Here is a 24,426-nt window from a genome sequence, read left to right as displayed (position 1 = left end):
AACCTGGAGCCCCAGCCTCAGTAAATACATCCTGACGTAGTCGGCACAGTATCCGGTGGTGGTAAAGGGGATGTCGCCAACTTTAATGCAAAGACTAAGTTTTATAAACTCTGAAATGCCCAGCAGCGGAGTTATTACTCTCTCCTTATGCGAACATTTAATTTTTCCTTTGTTTTTCGCTCTCTAGGTGGTGAAATGCCTTTTGAACCAAGATACGGATTACCCGATAGACATCAATGAGAACGACACCCTGTGGGGAGAGACCGGTAAATCATTGGCGCGCTCGGATGGCATGCTTACACGTGTTACTGATTAACAGATGGAACTGATGTGAATGGTCGCCGCTTGTCCTTTTTGGGAGCCTTGTAAGGAAATATGGCGGCATGTCAATCATCTGATTTCAGCATTAAAGGTTAAAGGGCTGTCTGGTGAAAGTTCTCTCCTCTTCACGGGATAGGCGATAACTGGTTGATTGGTGGGGGTCCGACCGCCGGGGCATGCACCGAATGGGGGGAACTTTTATCCCTGTTAGAATGGACCGCCACTCCAGTAATTCCCTATGGGGCTGCCAATCGCTGCGCTGATTTTTCATGCAGCTCCATAGAAAAGGAATGGAGAGGCGGTCGGGCGTCCAACCTGCCGTTCCATTTGCCAATTGGGATAAAAGTAACTAGATTTGCCGATCGGTGCAGGTCCCAGTGGTAGGAGAAGGGGGCTGGTTTATCTATTGAACTGATCGGCCAGCCAGCCCCCTTTATTTAGAGTCCTGAAGGAAACGCTCTCCTGTGTGGAGCCACAATCCCATGCCATAGTTGAAAAATGCAATGCCTTCGAAACTGAAAGTCTATTAGTCCATTATTAATCATATCGTCAACTCTTCTAAAATGATTCTTGTGGCCGTGGACAACTCTCTCTTGATCCAGGTTCCATGACTTACCAATGGGATGCTTGCTTTTCAGCATTAATCATTTTTTTCCTCTTGTCTGTACTTTTAACCTCCTTTTGGCAAATTCAGATGATGGGAACGATAATAAAGCAGCAGGAACGGAGTGTGTTGATCTTGCCAGGAGGCAGTGACCATTTCTGTAATGGTGTAAATATGAACATACTCGCGATATAAAATGTCGACCAAATGAGTATATGGGGGCAGCGCAACTATTCTCCAAGATCTTCCGCCTGGACAGGATGATGATTGGGCGCGTTGTTCCCATGCAAGAGAAGTCCGTGCTGCACCAACTTTGGAAGTAACAAGCGAGTTAACCCCTTATACGTATCGTTACGTTTTCCTTCCTTAAAATCAGGAAACTGCTGTTATATCATCAGATTGGGTGGAAGAAGTGGCCTCGATGTTGCGCTGTCATTAATTAGCATGCCGGCGAGGACCGGTTCTGCCTGCACGATGGCTTCCGCCGCCGCGTGTCTGTGCAGCAGGTGCACTGTAAGCCGCTGTTTGTGTTCTCTGTGTCCGCACATGTTTCTCCCATCAAACAAGCTGAAACAAAGGAAGTATGTTCTGTGATCCGGGTCATCCTCTGACTGTGTCTCTTACTATTTAGTGCTGGCAGAACACGGCTTTTCCCAGGCCGCACCTTGATCAGGAGCCGCGCGCCGAATGAATGGCGATAATATCAGCTGATACTTGTGTTGGAACACGACGGGACGAAACGATTAACCTGCCGTCTACACCCTGTAATGTGCGTTTATTGTGCTGCCTTCCCTTCATGTTTTTATGGCGAGGGATGCAATAAAGGTGACGCCACTTAAGATAATAATGCTGGGAGCATATCATTTTATATGGACGGCACCCGATGACATTTCTTTTTTTTTTTTGGCCACATTGTCACCGTCTTGTAGGGTCGTATTCTCTTTACAGCTTATAGATTGAAAATAAATTGATTTTTATTTTTTTTTCCTGTAGGACAGAATGTTTCCGGCAGTAAACTTTTTCATTCCATTTCTTACGTTTTTTGATAGATTTCCCATTATGAACATTTGTTAACATTTCTTTTTCTTAACAATCGGGCAATCCCTGCATGCGTTTCGGCTGTCGAACACCCACGAGAGATACAGCCGCGGGGACTCATAGTATTCGAGCACGCCGAAGACACTCTTCTGGCACATGAGCATGCTCAGATAACACCTTATCCCAGCACGCTCGCTCATCAATGTGTGTGTTTTCCCATAACTCTTAATGCTATTTTTTTAAACTTTTTTTTTCCCCCACGTAATAGTCTATGAAATGGTAAACACTATGTAAAAGTGTTGCGGTTATCCATTTTCCTTTTTCGCCAATTTAGTATTACCCAAGATGACTCCGCTAGATTTATTACTATTAATTTCTGCCATTCCCCATTCGATTCAATTAAATTTGATCCAGACTGCTCCTTGTAGATATTTCCTTCCGGTTTCTTTTTTTCGCCCTCTCCCGTCTTCTCTCCTGACGTACGTTTCCTGCACAGCTGAGTCGCCTTAACATGTAAAGAGATTGCACGGGTTTAGATTCACTCTGTGGTTCTCATTGGCGCGTTACAGCGAAAAAATGTTCTTGTTTTAGGTTTTGCAGAAAGCAGTGCTGCATCTCCAGGCAGCAAGGAGAGTCAGAGCCATAAACCGGGATTTTACCTTTAAGGGGTTGTCTACTTTTTGGGGACAATTTTTTTATTTATTTATTTTTTTCATGTAATTTTGGCTAAAAAAAATGCAATTGGGTTTCATTCCAAATTTTGCATCGGTCTATTGCTGGCTGGAGAATAAGCTAACTGGGAGTCGGTCAGTGAGCTCATGCGTTTTTAACACTCTTATCTATATTTTCTGAGCACCTCTCAGCTGATTTATGACCACAGACCGTGTCCGATTTGGCTGCGCAGGAAAAAAAAAAAGCCTATAAAAGCCAAACGGTGCAACATTTTTAATTAAACCGAATTGCAAAAATGATTTTTTTAGCTCCAAATCCATGCATTTAATTAAATGTTTGTCGGAAGAATTTATTATTGTATTCCATAAATTATTTGCGGTTTCCATTTCATGGGAGCATTCAGTAACAAGGAGCAGATCTATTAACTTGTTACCATTCTAGTATTATTTAATCATTCTAAATTGCCATGAACAAAATTACAGAAAACATCTGTGTGCGGAATGTACAATCACCGGGGACGGAGTTTCTAATCATGGGGGCCGCCAACTTTGTCGTGCAAAAATACAAATGCTTCCAGAATCCATCTGCCCTTTATTTGTGTCCCCGCGTTACTGTACGGCCTTTGATCATTTATCTTCGGCCCGGTAGATCGGTTGCACATGTTCATGTTTGGCAGATAAAATGTTGCGCTTTTGGATTTTTAATTTTTTTTTTTTTTTCGGATTTTAGTTTATTTTACATTATTAGTTTATAAAACTGCAGAGAATTTGCTGGATTATCTAATGACAAGTACGATTGTAAAAAATAAATTTGCTCCAGTTTCTGACATTTTAACAAACTGAAAAGCAAAAACTATTAGTAGATGTGTGAAATAAATGAGCGAATGGATGTCCAGACATAAGAGACACGGCGTGATCCTAACAGGCAATCCCCGCATGTGTTGGGGCTGTCGAACATCGGCGACGCATGGAGCCGCGGGGACTCGAGCAGAGTCAGCATCTGTCAGCACCCGAGCATGCTCAGATAACACCTCATCCCAGCACGTTCACTCATCACTATTGAGTATTAGTTCCCGAATGGTAATTTTGGATACTTGGATGGTAACACACCACCGTCCCGGTATCATGGCATGACTAGGGTTGGATGATGCGACGGTTGCCACTTCCATACAGTGTCGATGTGGTGGTGAGAATGGGCAATGAAGGGCAGGAACGCTGTCTTGGTGCCCCAAAGCCGGATTTTAAGAGTTGTCCTCTAAAGAATTAACATGATCATTTAATTGCACCTCGCCCCACTAATGATGAGATTATTGGATTTTAAAGGGGTATTCCCACAATTGAAAGTTATCCTCTATCCATTGGATAGGAGATAATTTAGTGATTGAGTCCAGCCAGCGGGACACTCCATGATCCTGAGGTTGGTGGATGTAGAACCCTGAGAATAAGGGCTATGCTGAGCCCAGTGTTGATAGTGGTGGTACGAATTCTCAACCTTCACTTCATTGTCTATAGCACTGCCGGAGAAAGCGGAGTACAGCGCTCAGCTATTTCCGGCAGTCCCATAGACTGTGGCCAGAGCGGAGATCAAGCAGTCACAGCTCCACACTGTTCAAGAGGGGACCCTGGAGCCTTGTTCTCTAAATCACTGGGGTCCCAGCAAGAGGATAACTGTCAGTTGTGGGAAAACCCCTTCAACAGAATTATCAGTGTCCAAGTGTCTGTACAAAGGTAAAGGATTTTCTTCTTCTTGTACCAGTTTATTTCTGCACAGCGTCATACAGGGGCACTTCTGTGACATTTTTATGGCCAGGGGTCTTGCATAACTGCAAATATAAATATCCGAACAACATGTAGATCCTTATGGTTCTGTTCAGAAATGCTGCCATATTACACTTATGTGTAACTGTTCAGAATCCATAAATGTTCCCCCCACCCAGCAATGGCCCCTAGGCTGCTGCCTACTCTTGCTCTTTGTCATCCTGCTATTAACACAATAAGTTCTGTTTTACACCATATAGTGCAAAAAATTTTTTTTAAAGGGAACTAGTCACCCGATTCATGCTGCCCAAACCACGAGCAACATAATCAGAGTCCGGCTGCACGATTGCAGCCTGGTGTATTCCTCTCTGAAAGGTTATGGCGTCTCAGAGAAAATTATAGTTAGAAAAGCCGAGACCATAGCCGGATAATAAACAGCACGACAATGTATTTTTATGCTCCATTGTCGCCTCATTGTGACCTCCTTCATAACGATTCCCATTGTTCCCTCATTGTGTCCTTCTTTATACTGGTTCCCATTGTTCCCTCATTGTGTCCTTCTTTATACTGGTTCCCATTGTTCCCTCATTGTGTCCTTCTTTATACTGGTTCCCATTGTTCCCTCATTGTGTCCTTCTTTATACTGGTTCCCAATGTTCCCTCATTGTGTCCTCCTTTATACTGGTTCCCATTGTGCCCTCATTTATACTGGTTCCCATTGTTCCCTCATTGTGTCCTCCTTTATACTGGTTCCCAGTGTTCCCTCATTGTGTCCTCCTTTATACTGGTTCCCATTGTTCCCTACTTTACACTGGTTCCCATTGTTCCCTCATTATGTCCTTCTTTATACTGCTTCCCATTCTTCCCTCATTGTGTCCTTCTTTATACTGGTTCCCAATGTTCCCTCATTGTGTCCTCTTTATACTGGTTCCCATTGTTCCCTCATTGTGCCCTCATTTATACTGGTTCCTATTGTTCCCTCATTGTGTCCTCCTTTATACTGGTTCCCAGTGTTCCCTCATTGTGTCCTCCTTCATACTGGTTCCCAGTGTTCCCTCATTGTGTCCTCCTTTATACTGGTTCCCATTGTTCCCTCATTTATACTGGTTCCCAGTGTTCCCTCATTGTGTCCTCCTTTATACTGGTTCCCATTGTTCCCTCATTGTGTCCTTCTTTATACTGGTTCCCAGTGTTCCCTCATTGTGTCCTCCTTTATACTGGTTCCCATTGTGCCCTCATTTATACTGGTTCCCATTGTTCCCTCATTGTGTCCTCCTTTATACCGGTTCCCATTGTCTCCTCATTGTGTCCTTCTTTATAGCGGTTCCCATTGTCGATCTTCCCAGTTTATGCCGATTCCTTTAATGCATTTAATCCCTTAATGTACATATTAAATCCGGTAAACTGTGCCGGCTTTAGACTTGTATTTAGTTTACACTTTGACAAATGTTTAATCTGGATTGAAGAGAGAACAAAATCCTTATGAGTTGGCGAATGCCGTGTGAGAGTCCTTCGAGGATGGTAATGAGGGGATGGGCTGGATGGCGCCTATCGCCGGCGTTTACATCCGACGTCTTCCAGGGTCCTCCTCAGACTTCGGGACTACCCGGGATACCAGTGTTTGGTTTCTTATTCCCATCCCTTAATCCTGCTGTCAAATTCTTCTTCTTTTTTTTCTGGCAGACAAATGCATCTTCGTTTTTTCTATTTTTTTTTTTTTTGCCAGGTTTCTTGGAGCAAGATCAAAGATCTGTCAGATTAATGTCTTCCCCTGTTAGTAGTCACTCAAGAGACTTTTGTTTCCTCTTCAGATGATTTTCTAAAATCATTTTATTGTTTTGTGTTTTTCATTTTATTTTTACACTTTTAATTGAAAAAAAAAAAACCCCAAAACTTAAACTCTCGTTGCCTTTAAAATTGTATTTTTATTTTTATTTTCCAGGCAGGAGAGGGGTTAGTGCACATACGTCTGCCAAGAGAGTATCCGATAAGAGCGAGTCCTTAGCACTAAAATAGCCGGAATTCCTGAGCATAACTTTGCCATGATGCTGTTTATTTAAGAACTCTGTGGGTAAGCCGGTTTCCGAATATGGTAAACTGGATTCAGGGTGGAACTCGCAGGCTGCCGCCATCGTCCATGGTAAACAGGCCATAATTATCGGGAACATTCTTCTACTTTATTGCTGCCCCCCCCATACACCTCCCTCCTTGTTCTGCTGCTTCCTGCATTCTGGACTCTCCGCTGCCGGTTACCCACCCATGTATGTGCCTTGTGATGTGGAATAACTTAGAAAGTACTGCTGGATTCCTCACCAGAATATATCGGGCAATTGCTTAAATGGCCATTCCATAAATCAATATTGTCCATCCTTGCAAAGTTTGTGCACCCCGGAGCCACAATTCTGTACAACCGACGCTTGTGCAATAAAAGGCTTATCTAGCTTGCTTGTGTCAGCACTGGCGGTTCAGTTGAAGTGGTGTGTGCCAGGTATCGGCAGAATTAAGAGGACAGAAGCGCGATATCTGCCAGCCGTGTATCAGAAAGCGGGCGCCAGACCCTGCATCAATAGGCGGCTGAATAAACCCATTTAATACCCCGCTGCACCCATGTCTGGTTGGCTAATAACTCGTCATGTTTCACAGCTCTTGACTTTGTCATTGACTTACAGGATGGTTTCTAGGGATGAACCTTTTGATTTGAGCTTCCCTGGTCCGGTGTCCGGTCCACTCCTCCATATCAGCCGGTCTTCACTTATGTGTCTGAGGTCCAGGGAGCCTCTTGTTCTTTATTATTAGGTCCCATGATGTTGTGACATTGCAGGGCTTGGTAAGCACCAGAAGCACCGAGGAAGCTGTGAAGTAAGGCTGCAATGGAGGACCGGACTAGATGAAGGACCAGGGCAAGATGAATGGTAATGGTCATCTATTCGTGACCTGTAGGAAACGCTAGAGAATAAATGTTCTTCCTTCTGGCGAAGAGATCATTTGCATCATTTTTTTTTCCCCATGGAGTATTCATTGCCTCAAAGTTTCTTTACACCAGTTGGACCTCCTTTTAAGAATAGTGGCTCATTGTTTAGCACTGTTGCTTTGCAGCACTGGGTTCAAATCCCACCAAGGACAACATCTGCAAGGAGTTTGTATCTTCACCATGGAAACCCGGCACTCTCAACACTCTGCCTTCCTCTCGGCCCGCTGCGCCATCCTCTCGGCCCGCTGCGCCATCCTCTCGGCCCGCTGCGCCATCCTCTCGGCCCGCTGCGCCTTCCTCTCGGCCCGCTGCGCCTTCCTCTCGGCCCGCTGCGCCTTCCTCTCGGCCCGCTGCGCCTTCCTCTCGGCCCGCTGCGCCTTCCTCTCGGCCCGCTGCGCCTTCCTCTCGGCCCGCTGCGCCTTCCTCTCGGCCCGCTGCGCCTTCCTCTCGGCCCGCTGCGCCTTCCTCTCGGCCCGCTGCGCCTTCCTCTCGGCCCGCTGCGCCTTCCTCTCGGCCCGCTGCGCCTTCCTCTCGGCCCGCTGCGCCTTCCTCTCGGCCCGCTGCGCCTTCCTCTCGGCCCGCTGCGCCTTCCTCTCGGCCCGCTGCGCCTTCCTCTCGGCCCGCTGCGCCTTCCTCTCGGCCCGCTGCGCCTTCCTCTCGGCCCGCTGCGCCTTCCTCTCGGCCCGCTGCGCCTTCCTCTCGGCCCGCTGCGCCTTCCTCTCGGCCCGCTGCGCCTTCCTCTCGGCCCGCTGCGCCTTCCTCTCGGCCCGCTGCGCCTTCCTCTCGGCCCGCTGCGCCTTCCTCTCGGCCCGCTGCGCCTTCCTCTCGGCCCGCTGCGCCTTCCTCTCGGCCCGCTGCGCCTTCCTCTCGGCCCGCTGCGCCTTCCTCTCGGCCCGCTGCGCCTTCCTCTCGGCCCGCTGCGCCTTCCTCTCGGCCCGCTGCGCCTTCCTCTCGGCCCGCTGCGCCTTCCTCTCGGCCCGCTGCGCCTTCCTCTCGGCCCGCTGCGCCTTCCTCTCGGCCCGCTGCGCCTTCCTCTCGGCCCGCTGCGCCTTCCTCTCGGCCCGCTGCGCCTTCCTCTCGGCCCGCTGCGCCTTCCTCTCGGCCCGCTGCGCCTTCCTCTCACACACCAAAGACATACTGATCGGGAACTTAGATTGTAAGTGGAATATGATGGCGCTATATAAGCGAGTAAACAAAATAAATCTACTTTGGGATACAATTACCAATTTTGATGATTTTGTGGTTTGTGTGTTTGTTTTTTTACGTAAATGCGTTGTCGGTCGATCCTTTCCTTAGCCATCATAGGACAAGACATTGTGGGGGGGTTTTTTTGTGCACTTTTTTTTTATCCTAGCTCTATTTTGTGATGACCCTTTAATGCACCTTGGTAAAAAGAGAACCTACTTTGCAAACTATTATAAGATTAACTTGACACTTTACTAGTCACTTCCAACTATTTAAGGTGCAAATGGCCTCGTGCCAGGGTACCGGAGTCTAGTTATGACGGCTGCAACCGCTGCATAAATGACTTTAATAAATGAAAATTGTATTCCGGATGTAACGGGGGATTATATATGTCAGTGAAATATGCTTTCAAGTTTTATCTTGTATAGGAAGGAAGAACAGCTCCCTGGAATGGGGAAGGAGACTGGTTGCTTGTATGAAGGTCTTTTTATACTTGTGTAATTGGTTTATGGCCAACTATATATTCCGAAAGACACGGGATTAAAAGGAAGCGGAGACCATAGCCAGAGATTTGCTTCTGGGTCTGGACCTTATAACAGGGGCTAACCCTCGCACCCCCTTACCCAGCCTGTATTAATTGAAAACTATTTATGTGCCACCCTGGGTGCTTTTAATGCAATTTATGTGGTTCCTTGAAAAGTCAAGACTGTGCCAGGATCGTCCTTGGCCAGTATGGAACCAATATGTCATCGATGTTGAAGCCAAATCTATATTGGATGTTGGTGGAAGTCTATAGAGGATCAAGATGAGAGACTTCCTGACCCTCTATATGTAAAATAACGCAAGTTAAGATATGGACCTCTTCGGGGAATTTTTATTTTTATGAATTGAATGTATTTTGGGCTAAAAAATATTTTTGCAATTTTGCTTCATTACAAATTTTGCACCGTTCGGCTTATAAGGATGTTTGATTTCTTGCAGAATGAGACTAGACTTGCGAAGAACCCCTCAATGAGCATGGGAATAGTCAGATGGCCTTATAACTCGGACGATGATGACCGTAATGCAATGCCCGGACTGGCCGTCGGCTATTCTGACCTGAGCAGGACAGCATGTATTTCTATGCAGCTGTCACGCTTGGGTGGGGAGAGCCGCCGGCTGGTCCGAGCATTGCGTTTCGATACTCATCTGAGATACAGAGCCATCTGACACTTTCCTTTTACTTAGCCGTTCTCAGTTGATTTAAGGCCTAAAACAACATCAAAGGAAGAGCTGAACTTTCATGTGATCATAAATCAGCTGACGGGAGATCAGTAAAACAGATAAAAGTTTATGGATTCTTAGTCAACTCATTTTACGACCAGCAATAGACGAGACACTCCAGAGGCTAGAAAAGGCAAAACGGTACAAAATTTGTAATGAAACCCAATTGGAAAAATTACTTTCATGCTAAAATACTTGCATTTAGGTAAATAAAAATGTCCCTGAAGGTGTCCATATTCTTTAACTCCAACCTGTCCCACCAGATCTCCACTGGGCGGCAGAAGTGGTGAAAGATTGTAAGCTTTAGGTCATTGTTTTCAAGCCCTTGTAAAACTACAAGATCCAAGTTCTAAATGTCTGGGCTTGATTTTGCATACCATGAAAAAAAAAATTCTCCGATTTCAAGAAGTATCAATTATCAATAGTTAGAAATGTTCCTCTGTCTCACAGGTCAATCAAGCCTGTTATGAAAATGAAAGACCGAGGTTTTGCTAATCTGCGCACGAATAATCTGAAGTCAGACACATTAACGAGTCGATTGTCTTTGGCCAACACTTTGTGTCATTCATCTCATTGCACAATGACACCATGAAATTCTGCGCTCGTACTTGGCACCACTAAGCCCCGCTTGTAACCCGGCCAAATGTTAGCTAAATGGCTTCTTATTGCATTGTAATAATTTGTACCGCAGCCGCGCAAAAGGCAAATGTTTGGCCTCAATGAAGGAGGTTATTGGGGAAAAAAAAGTCTTCAGCTGTAAATTGTCCAAGATCTTTATTGAAAGGCAAAGAAGATCCCAAATAATCACAGTATTCTGAGGAGATTACATTTGTAGGTCTCCACAAAAGGCAAAAAAGACGGCATTATACTCTAAATATACAACCAGCAATTTATGGTGAATGAACTCTTTCATTGATTAAAATGTCTGCCTCCTTTGTAGTAGTTAAAGGGAGTCTGTCAGCCGTAGAACGCCAATTAATCTACTTGTTTTGGTTTGTAGGGGACTTTGCCTGTAGTATAGATTTTAGTTGTATAATTGTCAGAAATTATTTTGTGTACAAAACTGGGGGGTTCGGTGCACCCTTGGCGTGGCCGAGGGATCAGTGCAGTGTTATGCCTCTTTAAAATTGCATACTGAGCACTTTGAGATGAATTAAGATGTCCCTATCGGCAGCTCTGCATGGACTCTGCAGGACTCTAGCTGTGCTCACTGGCTCCTGTCTGCAGGACTGAGAGATGGCCGCAGACAGGAGCCGGCAATGAGAGCGCACACTGACTGTGTGAGTGGTGTGCAGCTGGGCTCCTGTAGTGTCAGTGTGCGCGCTCATCGCTGGCTTGGGTCTGCTTTTTTTTTTTTTTCATGATGTGCTGTTGGTGTCCATCACTTCATGGCACGGTATTTGTGACCCTGACCTTACTAATAATAGTAAGAGTGGACAGATCACTGACTGCTACAGGATCAACATACTCCTCTTCTGCAGTCATCATAATCTGATTTGCTGTAGGGTTTTCACACCTCTATTGTCCCTGTCACATGTAGCTTTGTTCCAAATACCATAGGATCAGAAATGACAGGTCACTGCCTCTTTCAAGTTCAATTCACCCCTATCCTGCTGCTGTCTTTTAAATGATCATCTTGGCCACATCATCTTCATGGTACAGGACAGTTGACTTTTCCCTAAGCCCTATCCATACTAATAAAATCATACAGAAATGGACAGGTCACTGTTTGCATCAAAATCTGCACACTACTCTCCTACTGCTATGATTGTATTTTTTTTTTAAATCCTGTATGGCTACAGAATTTATTTTCCTTGGCCCTGTGTGTATCCTTGTCTTCACTAACAGTTTTGTAGGACCGGTCACTGTCTCCGCCAAGGTCAACACACTCTTCTGCTGTGCTAATCTCACCATCTAATTGGCTACAAAGCAACAGGTCCCAAATTAAATTGTAGGATATCCTGATGTTATGGACCATCCAACACCAAGAAATAAATCTATGGCAAATTGTTTGTCGCTGATCCGTAACGGATCGGAAGGTTGTATTATTACGGCTGTAGGACTTTCCGTCCATTTGCATGGATTGATGCATCACATTAAGTCCGGACACATACACATCTGCTTTATGAGTAAATGACAGACTTCAGAAAACATGTTTAATTCATCCCCACTTGTAATCTGTTTAAGTAGAACAAATTATGCCTTTTTATTTAGCACAAGGGCATTGCTGAATTAAATATTTCATCAAGCCAGACACATTCTCGCGTCTACGATTTATTGAGACTGGCTTCCCATGAGGACCATATACAAACTGCACAGAGGAAAATCCCAAATATCGTTGCCTTGGGGCTCCAGGAATCAGACGCTGTCTGTAAAATCCAGTGGAATAAGTGTGTGTATACGGGCTTGTAATATAAAATGTGGTTTTATGAGTACTTAGAATCTCCTCTCTGTGTGGTTCAGCTCTTACAGCAGCTGCAGGACGGGGGAAGCTGGAGGTGTGCGAGCTGCTTCTGGACCATGGAGCCATCTTGTCCCGGCTAAACAGACGTGGCATCACTCCGCTGTTCTGCGCTGTACGGCAAGGCCACTGGCAGGTAAAGTCCTAAAAACTTGTGCAGAGCTTGTCTCTTCTTCTGGGTATGATGAATATTAAAGGGGCCTCCCAGCGGTGTCCCAAAGCAAAGATCTAAATGGCTCTCCACTATGGTGCCCCCAGATCAGAACGACCCAGGCATCAAATCACCATTTGGAATTTCTTGAAGTTTTTTTTTTTTTTTTTTTGCTTTTGGAATTTGCTGAAGTTTTTGCATTAAATTCTTCATAGTGGTTTGTGAATTTGGCGCAGTGCTCTTAGTGTTCAACCAGTTTTCCTGACTTTTCAGTTGCAAAAGTTTTAAAAAGTTTGTTTAAACATGCGGCATGTTAGAAAACTATCAAAACCTGACGCCAGGTGGGGGGATGGAGGGAGATGCTCCAAAAAAAAATGCGGCATTTGTACAAGTTGCATTTCATGAATTTCTAATAATCAATAGGGTAGATGGCACACCCTTAATAGACGGAATTTGTGGGGAGCTAATTCCATAGGAACCAACCGTTGAGCTCCTGTAGATCTGTAGTTCCATTTACTGCATTTCATGAATCTGTCTAAATCATTTTGGATAAGCAAAGTTGTTGAGGACAAAATTAAAAAAACAAAGTAAAAAGTGTTACAAAATGTGTAAAAAAATAAATAAAATAAAAAATAAAAAAATAAAATAAAAATAAAAAATAAATTTAAATAAAATAACTAAATAAATTAAAAAAATAATAATTTGCAAATGCAGAAGCCACTAAAAAAGAGCAAATTACTCCAGATAAGTGGAGAAACTGCAATGATGAATCGGGCCAAGGTCTTTGCTCATGATTTGAATTGGTGCAAAATCGATTTGTAGGACCGGTTATGTCGGCCATGACCAAATCTGAGGTCACTGGACGCGAGTCCTGAGAATCACCTCTTACCTGACAGATCTTTGACTCTTCTTTTGATGTCGTCATTGCGGTGTATCCCGTGACGTTGCACCAGGCCAACTAGTCAAAAGAGCCGCGGATGCCGGAATTTAAGAGGCGGTTCTTTAGGGTTCCAGCCTCCGCAAATTACTGAGTCCTAGGAATCCATTCACTCCAAGTCGTTTCTTCATTTTTGCACGGGTTCCCCAACGGATACCAAAAGGAGATAAGGCCAACACAAAACTGGACAGCCTCTCTTCTCCCGGCCTCCACTGTACGTACGCCCTAATAAGATCATTTATGGTTGTGGGCCCTTCCCCAGAAGCTTGATCCAATGGAATGAAGCAATTATACATTTCTTGGCATTGCTCTTTTTATGATCAGAAGATTGTACGGGAATTTATATCTCCATTATTCACCTGACATGAAAAATAGTAAGGACGAAGTAAAGGATTAAGATTATAATGATAGGAGGAAAATCTGAAACTCCAGCATTCTTGGGAGCTCAGGAATTTTATCTTGCCTTTTTAAAGAATTTAGCAATATGCAAAAGGAAACCTTTCCCCACCAAAAAGAATGAGTTTTAAAGTCCTGTTTCTCCAATCTCTAGACATTTATCGCTCCATTGAACCTTTTTTACATTTTTAGCTAAACTGTGCATTGTACGGTCTGAGGTTGACGAGCAGTAGAGTGAGCCACACTTCCTTTTCGTTGATTGACATGAGAATGTAGCTCCCATTCCTGTGGTTCTTGTGAAATCCAGTGCCGGCAGTGACTATAGTGTCCAGGTCCGGAGAATAAGCCGTTCCATTAGAGCTCATAAAGAGGCTAGATTTTCTCGTACAATTTTTATTCGTGTTTTTCATGGTTGGACCACCTTTGTAGTCTGTGGAGCTGTTCACATGTTTGTGTATTTCTGCAGGTCAGCACAAAATCACGGCGACAAGTCAGATTTACGAATTGTACGCCGTGAAAAAAAAAAAAAATCAGACCGCACTCAGATGCCATCGTTGTGCTGTCAGTTTTTCACAGACTCATGGGAGAAACCTACATCAGGTTTTTAGTTTTTTTGTTGTTTTTTATATACGAGGAAAAGTTGATGAAACTCTGATGGTAAAAAACGGCTAAATACAGATGAAAATCTGATCCAAAACACTGATGAAACGCGGACCGTTTTTTCTTTTTTTTTTGCATAGAAGAAAAATAATTTACGTCTGAATGAGGTTTTACGCTGGCGGATGCACAGTATGACCGAAAAGGACTCAATGTAAAAATAAACTTTGCCTTCTACCCGACCAGTTCCACTGCTGGAATTGTGATCCCCTTCCCCATCACTTGTACAGAAAATCTGAAATTCTGCACTTAAAAACGCAATTTCTCGTTTTTATTTTGCATGCGTTTTTTATAATCTTTTTTTTCATTATTAAGTGCAGCGTGTTTTTTGCAACAAAAAGTGCAGCAGAAAAAAAAACGTAGGGTTTCCGCTACATGGGAAGATCATAGAACACATCCAAAAATGTGCCCCACCAAAAAAAGCAATCATCTCCACTGTGGTTTTCTGGCCATTAATTTTTATATAGTAACAGCCGCATGAAAAAAAGCAAAGTGTGAACAGTCCCTAAAGATTTCTTCAAAACCTGTAGATGGATGGACAGTAAGGAGATGGGGATCAAGGGTCCGTCCCATTAGCCTTTCATGGCATATTTCCCCACTGTCCCGCAGCGAGGCAGTAAATATCTGTATTGAGACTCTTTAAATAAGAAATTATATATAACATAATGCTGGAAAAAGTAACCTTGGCGTTTACTTCCTTCTTGAGTTAATGTATTCCGGGTCCTTGAATGCTCCACTAAAAAGTGGTCAAATAATATTTAGCACAAGAAGTTTCTGAAAAGACTTTTTTGTCCCTGGAAGACACTGGCCATAGAAATTCTAATGAGATCGTCTGGTCCTTTGTGTGGATGCAGAGTCGCCTTTGCCTTTTCCTTTTCTATTTCTCCTCTTCTGGTGGAGACAGCTATTCACAACCCTTCATACAGTGTGCGGACAATGCACAATGCCGCCATACAACGCCTTCTATATTCTACTATGCGATTCTGATCGGGCTCCCAGCCAGGTCGCCATTACCAGCGCTGCGAGGAGCAGCATGTCGGGTTTGCAGCAGTTTTCTTCGGTTAAATGTAAACTTTAATTTCCTGCTTTTTAGTGCAACAATATTTTAAATTGGGAGGATAAATAAAAATATGCACCAAGGTCGCCGGGGACGAGAGGAAGAAAAACATCCTTATTTGGATGAATTGTGCTTCAGGTCACTCTTATACTATGTAATTTGAGTTGCAATTTTGCAGCCTACTTAAACGCACTGGCTGACATTCTTCTCTGTAGCTGGAAATTGCAAATCTGTGCAGACATATTGATTTGTTACAGTTGTTTATGGTCCAGACAATCCTCTGTTTGCTAAACTGCTCTTTGATACACTTTACCTCTACTGATACATTGTAGCAAACTATCAGCACAGGATCTCTGCTCTCCCCACTCTTTTCACAGTGTTAGAGATGGAGTTACCGTATATGAATTTTGTTTTGGAGAGCAGAAAAAATGCAGTAGATAAGATGGAATGCACATGGGGAGGAAATGAGTGCAGGATAGAAGCTGTACTGATTTGAACTAGTGAAGTTCGCAGCAGCCTCGATACATGGAGATCTCACTTCCAGCCTATATTACTGGGAAGGACACTCCCACAAGATAAAAATCTGAAACTTTGATCGTGCTGCAAACTGCACATCAGGAGGTCTGAAAATGAAGATTGCTGACTGATTTTTGCACCATATGTATTAAAATGGGTGCAAAATGCTTGATGACCGGATGCAAAATATGAGATGTTTGTTTGTTTTTTTTCTCACCCTGTTACTTTTTTTTGCAACTGTTTAGAGTAAAAAGTTTCACTATCTTTGCAATGAGCATTAAAATGTCGTATGTTGGTGAACTGGAGCACAATTCATCCAAATACGGATATTATTCTTAATCGTGTCCTCACTCCCACTGTGCATTTTTTTTTTTCGTTATCTTCCCAAACTAAAATTAAATGAAACTTGTTTTGAACTCTAAAAACGGACTGGAGTACAATGGCGTGAACATTTTTCAGCTTTTTTAAAAAGTTGCAAATTAGCCGATTAACATCTGGAATTGACTAATCAAGTGCACACTGAAAAGTGGCAAAATAAGATAATGAAGTCAAGGGTGGGGGACAACAATAATAAAAATGGTGAATTCAAAAATGAGATTTCAGCCTCTTGATAAAATTCTATATTCTGCCATATTTTTCAAAAAGGTGCATGAAATTGGCGCTAAATCCAAAATTCTCGTCATCTTTGTCTTTAACCCGTTTGTGCCACTTTTTAGCTTAAAAAGTTGAAAATCCTTTAGAATATTTGACATTAGACATCGAATGCGACAAAATTTGAACATAAATATAATATAAATATTCCACTAGAAAATATGTAACTATATGAATGAGGTCATAGTTGAGTCAGAAGCGCTAGTAGAACTTTTTCACTTAGCTCCAAACTGATAAGTAGGAGAAGTAGGATGGAGGGGGTTAACTTTTGGGGAAGTAGGATGGAGGGGGTTAACTTTTCCATTTGCCGACATAAACCTGTGCTCGGATCTCCCGTAATATGTCCGCTGGGCTGCGCAATCCTCCGGGGTTCCCAGATCTGTTGTTTGCACCGTTCCTATGGTTGCTGTATCCTATTGGGGTTTCTTCTATAATAACCATAATAATATACATAAAACTCCTCCTGACAGTATAATAGGCATTAGAGCATAGACATAGCACATAATGGCGGTATAATACAATATCAGAGCTTTTTCCTGTAGATCTCTGGCTTTTTCTGATTTTTCTTCTTCTTCCCTCGCTCTCCGCAGGTTGCCAGGCTTCTCATGCAGCACGGCTGTGATGTGAATCTGTGTGACAAGCAAGGCAGGACCCCTCTCATGGTCGCTGCGTGCGAGGGGCATTGTGGTACCGTGGAGTTCCTTCTGTCAGAGGGTGAGAAAATGTCTTCTCTGTAAAGAAATGGCAAGGAAAAATACAATACCATAAAATCCTGTGTCAATTGCAAGGTTGGGGTCTCGAGCAGAAGGGTCATGGTGGGGGGAAAAAAATGTATATTCTAACATGCTGCATGGGGTCAGATACTTTACTACTTTAGGGTGTTAGAAAATAATTAATTTTCACTTTAGAAGCTAATTTAACCTCTCTTTCAATAGGCAGTATCAACACTGCCACCTGCTGGTAATATGCTCGTATTGCACCCTGTCTAAGTAAACGTTTGCTCATGAGGACATAGGTTTTGAAAGATTTTCAGAAAATATAATTATGCAGTAAATAAATGGTCAGCACTACAAGTCTCAGAAACCAATATGTACATATGGTAATAAGTTACAAGTTGGGGCTCTGCTGGGCCAACTTCCTCTGTTCACTGGGGATCTCCACAATCCGTAACCGTAAGATATCCTACAGCTATTGGCTAACGCCCTATTAAGGGAAAACCCGTGAAAGTTGTGTGGGAGTCATAATCATTAAATACCGCTGAGTTTTCGAGAAATAGATTTACGTAAGAAAAAGCTGGATTTGTAAAAAAAAAGTAAAAAAAAAAAGACTCCAGACTACGTTAAAGGGAGTCTGTAATCACAAAATGACTGTTCAAACCCAGCACAGTTGCTTTGTACACCCTTGGCGTGACCGAGCGGTTCAGTGCACCTGTGCACCTGCTTGTTTTCCATTTATCTCCACGCTTATGCCAGAACTGTCAATCAAGGAAACGGATGGTAGATATAGAAGTAGAAGGTGCAATGAATCGCTCAGCCACGCCGAGGGTGCACTAAGTGACTGTGCTTAGTTTGAACAGTCATTGTGTCCTGGCAGACTCCATTGTCATACGGTGTAAGGATGATTTTCCTGATGTTCTCTCTCCAGGAGCGGACATTGCGGCACTGGACAAAGAAGGCTTGACCGCTCTCAGCTGGGCTTGCCTGAAGGGCCACAAAGCGGTTGTCCAGTGCTTGGTGGAAAGAGGCTCGACCATTGACCAGATGGACAGAAATGGCCGCACACCGCTGGATTTGGCTGCTTTCTATGGAGATGCCGAGATTGTAAGTGAACAGCTATGTATTTATTTAACTCCGATATGTTGAGAGGTCCTTCCCAATAGAGGAGCATTCACTCCAGCACTAGAAACACACTGACCCCGTTACTGACGATCATAAGTAATCCTGCGGTTACATATTGCGCGGCTGGCAGCACTCCTGCGCTCGTAGCATCGGCGGTACCAGGAATACATGCCATACATGCCCTTTATGTTCTTGTCCAGGGGAATAACACATTTTCTGTTACCCATGATAGAGGTTTTGTTGTTTTTTTTTGCTGGCTGCCGATGTGGGAGCTGCAGATATTACGCAGAAGCTGCATTCCCGTCATCACACACCCGTCTACAGATTTGGAGATTGCTTCCTCCCTCACATTTGCACGGAGAGGCGATAAAGTGGAATTTTCTGCAGCTTTTAAGAAATCTGGGTGCTATTTTCCAGACGTTTTGTCGATTGCGTGTGATGGATGGTTGGCTTTGGTGCTTTTATTTCATGCCAACATATCAGAAACTTGGAAACGTTCCGGGAAGGGATGGCTCATGTTATCGGTCACCTCTATCCTGGCTGCTGCTGTTTGCATCGGAGAAAGTGTTTCCACAGCAGAATAATCTCACAGGTGTAGTATGATTGACTTTAATATTGATGGCCTCTCCATAGGGTAAGTTATCCGTGTATGATCGGTGGGGGTGCGACACCCGGTGCCCCACCGATCAGCTGTTCCTGGTGTCGATGGCGTCCAGAACTGCTCAGTTACTGAGCTGCACGGCTCCGTCCATGGAATAGTGGCAGTGGCCCAAAACTCCGTTGATGGCGCTTTGCTAAGCAGTTCCAGCCGACACCAGTAACAGCTGATCGGCCGGGTTACCGGGTGTCGCACCCCCACCGATCAGACACTTGATGACCTGTCCTAAGGATAGGCCAACAATATAGAAGTCCAAGACCACCTCTGTAAATGGAGGATCCAGCTGAAATTAATTTAAAAACATGTTTGTGGTCGCCATGATCTCTTAATCGATAGGGTAAGGTTTGTCAAGTAATAAAGCATCTTTAGTGGGGAAAAAAATGGAGCAACTTTGAAAATGGTTGTTTATAAAAATCATTCTGTCTGTAGCTCTTATGCAGAGTTATGAGTCTCCATGGTAACAGACTACAAACCAACTCTGTGTAGTTGGATCATGGCTGCAGTTTAAAAAACCAAAAACAAACTGTACTTCCCTCGTCTTACTTGGTCCTTCGCCAGGTCTGCGTCGCTGCTCCCGGTGTCTGTTATAGTCTGTAGCACTGACGTCACATTGACAGCGCTGCAGTTGGTCATTGAGCTAAGTGGTGCTGCTCGATTTTGAGTGAACGAGCCACTCACACGGAGCTCACAAATTGGCTACAGCTCTGCATGACAATAAGAGACGCCGCAAGCAGCAGCAGAGATTTTGCCCTGGACCGATGGAGGGAGAGAAAATTATTTAATTTTAGTGAAACAAACTGCAGCCAGGGGTTTCCCTATACCGGAAAACCCTTTTTAACCTACTAAATACACTGGGTGGAGAGTATGATTGCAGGACCAGACTACAGTTTATTTGTAGTCTGTTGCCATAGAGACCCACAACTTTTATTTTTTAAAATTTCACAAGACCAGAAGCAGAAAGAGCCAAGTCAGTTCCCTTAATAATCCAGATTTCTAATATCTAATCCCTATACATCTGAATGTTTTGCTTTACTGAATGCTTATTCCGCTTTGGTATTATTTGTAGATCTGATGCGCCGCACTAGAAGGCCATTGGGGCTTATTGGGCCGGTGGTGATATCTGCGTGACGGAACGTTTTGCCGGGTTTATCTTCCTTTTTGCTTATCTTCATCTCTGTGTTATTAATCTGTTTAGGTGCAGTATTTGGTTGATAACGGAGCGATGATTGAGCACGTGGACTACAGCGGGATGAGACCTTTGGATCGAGCGATCGGCTGTCGAAACACAGCAGTTGTTGTGACGTTACTCAGAAAAGGAGCCAAATTAGGTGACGATTGTAGTGCAACTAATAAATACAAGTGTGTGATAGGAGCTTCACATTTACCAACATAAATGATGCATGTAAAAGAGTTTACAAAACCCATTTTACACAGCCTCTATCCCTCTTTCTTTCGCTCTTTCTTTCTTTTTTTCTTTCTTTTTCTTTCTTTCTTTCTTTCTTTCTTTCCTTCTCTCTTTCTTTCTTTCTTTCTTTGTCTTTCTTTCTTTCTCTATATATTTAATAGGAATAGATTTCCATGATCACTCACTGAGGGTCCCAGGAAATTTAAAGGGTCACTTAGGTGCCGATTGAACTGTATTTACATTTCTCACAGGGATTTTCCTTGAATTTTCAAGAATGAAGAGATCGTTATAAAACAATAAAATAGTCATTACTTACCGCTGCAATCACTCACTGCTCCGGCGGTCTACCGGGAGTGATGACATCCCATCCAGTCAGTCACATGACTGTCACGGCCACTGATTGGCTGCAGGGTTGGGCTCCGTGGCCCTGTACATATGTCTCAGATTTTACTAATGATGGCGTACACACATGATCACACATCCTCCGTGTATTTAGTACCAAAAATAAACACAAAAGAGAAGTGGAAATGTCCCTGACTGATATAATGCACGGCGATCTCTTCTTACTAATGTTGGCTAATGGCCCGGCTTCCTGACACGGTCTGTAGCCGCTGGTGATGAACGACGTGTGCATGGTCCCATTATACTCTATATAACCCTCATGTCTGTCCATCCTACAGTGCTGCAATCAGTCAGACTGCCTGACATGAAGCCACATTTGGAGGAAGTTGATGACATTTCCTTCTCGGCTTCCTTATTGTATTAGGGACATCTGTCGTATCCTTCCATGGTCACATCAGCGCCCTCCTAACCTCCATAGGAAGCGTTATGTAGTCAGGTCCGATGATGGATCCTGGTTTATGTAATGTACGACAGTCAAAGCTGCTGTTTATGGATGTAGTGACCCATACATTATTTTTTTGTGGAACCTGTGTGCTCCCTGGAGCTTGTACATTGGCATAATCTGACCATATACATGAGAATTCTCGGCTGAACGTTCACTTGGTAGCCTACTTGCCTTCCCAACACCCCCTTCTGCGTAAGCACACCGTTGAGCGTTAATAAGTTTTCAACTGGAAAGTAGGAGAAAGTTGATGCCAGACTCCTCCATCTTCTATTTATTTCTCATGAAAACAAAAGGATCGGCCATTGAATTTCCAGTGATGTTGGGGGAGATTCAGGAGACTTTGAAGCCCTTTCGGCTGTGTGCCAAATGATGGTCCAGCTCGCCCAACTCTCCCATACACTGGAGCACTTGCTTGTCTGAGCGCTCTTTATGAGAGAGCCAGATATCAGATATTTCTGTTTGTGGCGTGGAGAACAAAAAGACCAGCAGTCTGATATCGGACATGCTGTATCCTCCTCATCTGTCAGGGACCCACATACACATTAAACTGTTATAAATAGTCTATATTGATGGGTTTGGCTGAAGTTGGTCTAATGTGTATGGAGACCTTTAGGCCTTGGTGGGTAATCTTGTTTATAAGGGGACAATCAGTGCCATGTATTATGTTACTGTTTCATTAATGACTTTGGTACCAACATTCTGTACTCTGCCTGTATTCAATCCTTTTTTTCCCCTCCTTTTCATAGGAAATGCAGCATGGGCAATGGCGACTTCCAAGCCAGACATCCTAATTATTCTCCTACAGAAATTAATGGATGAAGGCAATATATTGTACAGAGTAAGTTGTCCACTAAAATGTCAGATCGATAAAATGGATCCAATAAAAATATAATGAACACCTGTCTCAAGGAGGATTGGCGGTTAGAGCCAGTAATACATTTCCACCATTGTGGTCATCATATGGACTGTGAAATACAGCCGTCTGCCCCCCAGCCTTTATTCGAGCTATAAAAAGTGAATTCTTAATTTGGGACCACCATATATGTATTAAAGTGAAGAAAAGCTGGTAAGAGCGTCTTTCTCTGGATGACTCGGCACGTCCATGCATTACTTTGACTGCCTGTTGATTTAGATGGACAACATGTAATGCTTCATTTTTCCTGCGGGGGCGCTGCAGGAAAAATCAAATACTTGCCAGGATTTACTAGACATGCAGTAATTAGTTTATTTTCCAGGGACTCTTCCAACAAACATTCATATTTTTTTTTATTTTTTTTTAAAGGTGTCAGACCTCCAAAATATAGGAAATCCATTCTTCTCGTGCAAATGTCAAAAGTTGTGAATTTATTTGGTTTCTCCTTCCTGACATTGATTTTGTTTCCTGCAGAAGGGAAAGATGAAAGAAGCGGCCCAGCGGTATCAGTACGCTCTTAGAAAGTTTCCCCGAGAAGGATTGGGAGAAGAGATGAAAGCGTTTAATGAGCTGCGCGTCTCTCTCTACTTGAACATGTCCAGATGTCGCCGAAAAATGAACGTAAGAAAAATACTTTTGTGCTGTTTGCTACTTTCTGCAGATTGTTAGGCAGCACTATATGCGGAGTTATGCTCCATCTACAGAGACAAAAGTGTCCATAGGAGTCCGTCTGATGCATTGTATGTAGGTGCTGGGAAAAGTCATCATTATCGGAGAGGAAAGGCATGTGTCTTGGGTTGCTTGTTAAAGGGGGTAATAGAAAATGACAAAAAATAACTTATTTTTTTCCAGAAATGGCGCCACACCTGTGTATAGGATGTGTCTGGTATTGCAGCTCTGACTTATTAAAGCAAGTGGTGCTGAACTGCATAACCAGATACAGCCCATGTAGTGCGGTGGCGCTGTTTTTGGAGGAATGGAGCTTATTTTTATTTTTTTTATTTTTTCAATTCTGCATGGCCCCCATTTTCTAGTGAAGTGTTACCTGTGTGGAAGGGCAGGTGAAGGTCATGCTGATTGTTTTACAGGAGGAAGCAGGTACAGCACTCGCCCATTTACAGGATGACTCGCCTATCATTAGTGATGGGAAGGGGCCTCAGGTATGAGATCCTTGTGCCCCCCTGGTCTTTGAGACTTGCCTTGTTGGGTTTGGATCATACGTTAATACCGCTCCTACGTCACTAATACTCGTGCTGTAATACTCTGTACTTTATATTAACATTGTACCTTGCAATAGTTATACAGTGCACTGAGCTAAAATTACAATGTGACCGTCTCCTCATAGGACTTTGGCATGGCGGAAGAGTTTGCAAGTAAGGCCCTAGAGCTGAAACCAAAGTGCTACGAAGCTTATTATGCAAGGGCAAGAGCAAAGCGAAACAGCAGGTAAGTCTCTAACTACATATCGGATGGTTTCTTTACGGCTTCTTATGAGTGACCCAAAGAGGTTCTTTGCCAAGTTAATTTACCCTTTTTTAAAGGGGTTGTCCAGGCTTTGGTGTTCAAGTCGGCAGTGTGACTTTAGACTTGTGAATCATCACCGCACGCACAGTGTTTGCTGTCAAGATTCTCTGGGATTGGGCAGGTGCGTGACCCCAAGTATGCTATTTGCATACTTGCGGTCAGGTGCCGACTAGACTTCTTGTCGGAATGTGTCCGGAAGTATGCAAATCACAAACTCACGGTCACAGGAATGCCCGCTGCTGGCACCAAAATATTGATAGTGTGTACTGTGCATGCAGTAAGGATTCACAAGTCTGCTGACACATAGTGACTGCAGACTAGTACCCCAAGCCTGGACAATCCCTTTTAACTGTACTCTGATAGCTTCCTATTCCTTGACCCCACTGATGACATGTTAGAGACATGTTCCACCTCGATCGCTCCCATTGCATCTGTGTGCGCGTATTGGGGGTGGCTGCCTTATTTTGGCGAGGAGGATGCCCTTATGCGCAAGTTTCTCTATTCTTTTCTATGGGAATTAGTGACTCCCATAGAAATGCGCAGCTAACTCTCCATTGATTTACTTGATGTAGTGGACAGGGGTTGCACTCATTTTGGAGAGAAG

At 43.7% G+C, this 24,426-nt stretch overlaps 1 protein-coding gene across 4 annotated transcripts in view; it reads left to right on the top strand.

The window, feature by feature from the left end:
* Positions 1 to 24,426, top strand: part of TANC1 (tetratricopeptide repeat, ankyrin repeat and coiled-coil containing 1) — a 175,329-nt gene that overhangs the window by 147,658 nt on the left and 3,245 nt on the right. For all 4 annotated transcript variants that reach the window (XM_077272891.1, XM_077272893.1, XM_077272895.1 and 1 more), the window contains 8 exons: positions 188 to 266; positions 12,275 to 12,408; positions 17,228 to 17,351; positions 18,282 to 18,457; positions 20,329 to 20,461; positions 22,132 to 22,223; positions 22,773 to 22,919; positions 23,644 to 23,744. In XM_077272891.1, the coding sequence (XP_077129006.1) occupies positions 188 to 266; positions 12,275 to 12,408; positions 17,228 to 17,351; positions 18,282 to 18,457; positions 20,329 to 20,461; positions 22,132 to 22,223; positions 22,773 to 22,919; positions 23,644 to 23,744 (986 nt within the window). The remainder of the gene's footprint in view (positions 1 to 187; positions 267 to 12,274; positions 12,409 to 17,227; positions 17,352 to 18,281; positions 18,458 to 20,328; positions 20,462 to 22,131; positions 22,224 to 22,772; positions 22,920 to 23,643; positions 23,745 to 24,426) is intronic.

The sequence above is a fragment of the Ranitomeya variabilis genome, chromosome 7 (genome assembly GCF_051348905.1).
Source record: "Ranitomeya variabilis isolate aRanVar5 chromosome 7, aRanVar5.hap1, whole genome shotgun sequence".
Classification (NCBI taxonomy): Eukaryota; Metazoa; Chordata; class Amphibia; order Anura; family Dendrobatidae; genus Ranitomeya; species Ranitomeya variabilis.
This window is presented reverse-complemented; position numbering and strand designations above follow the sequence as displayed.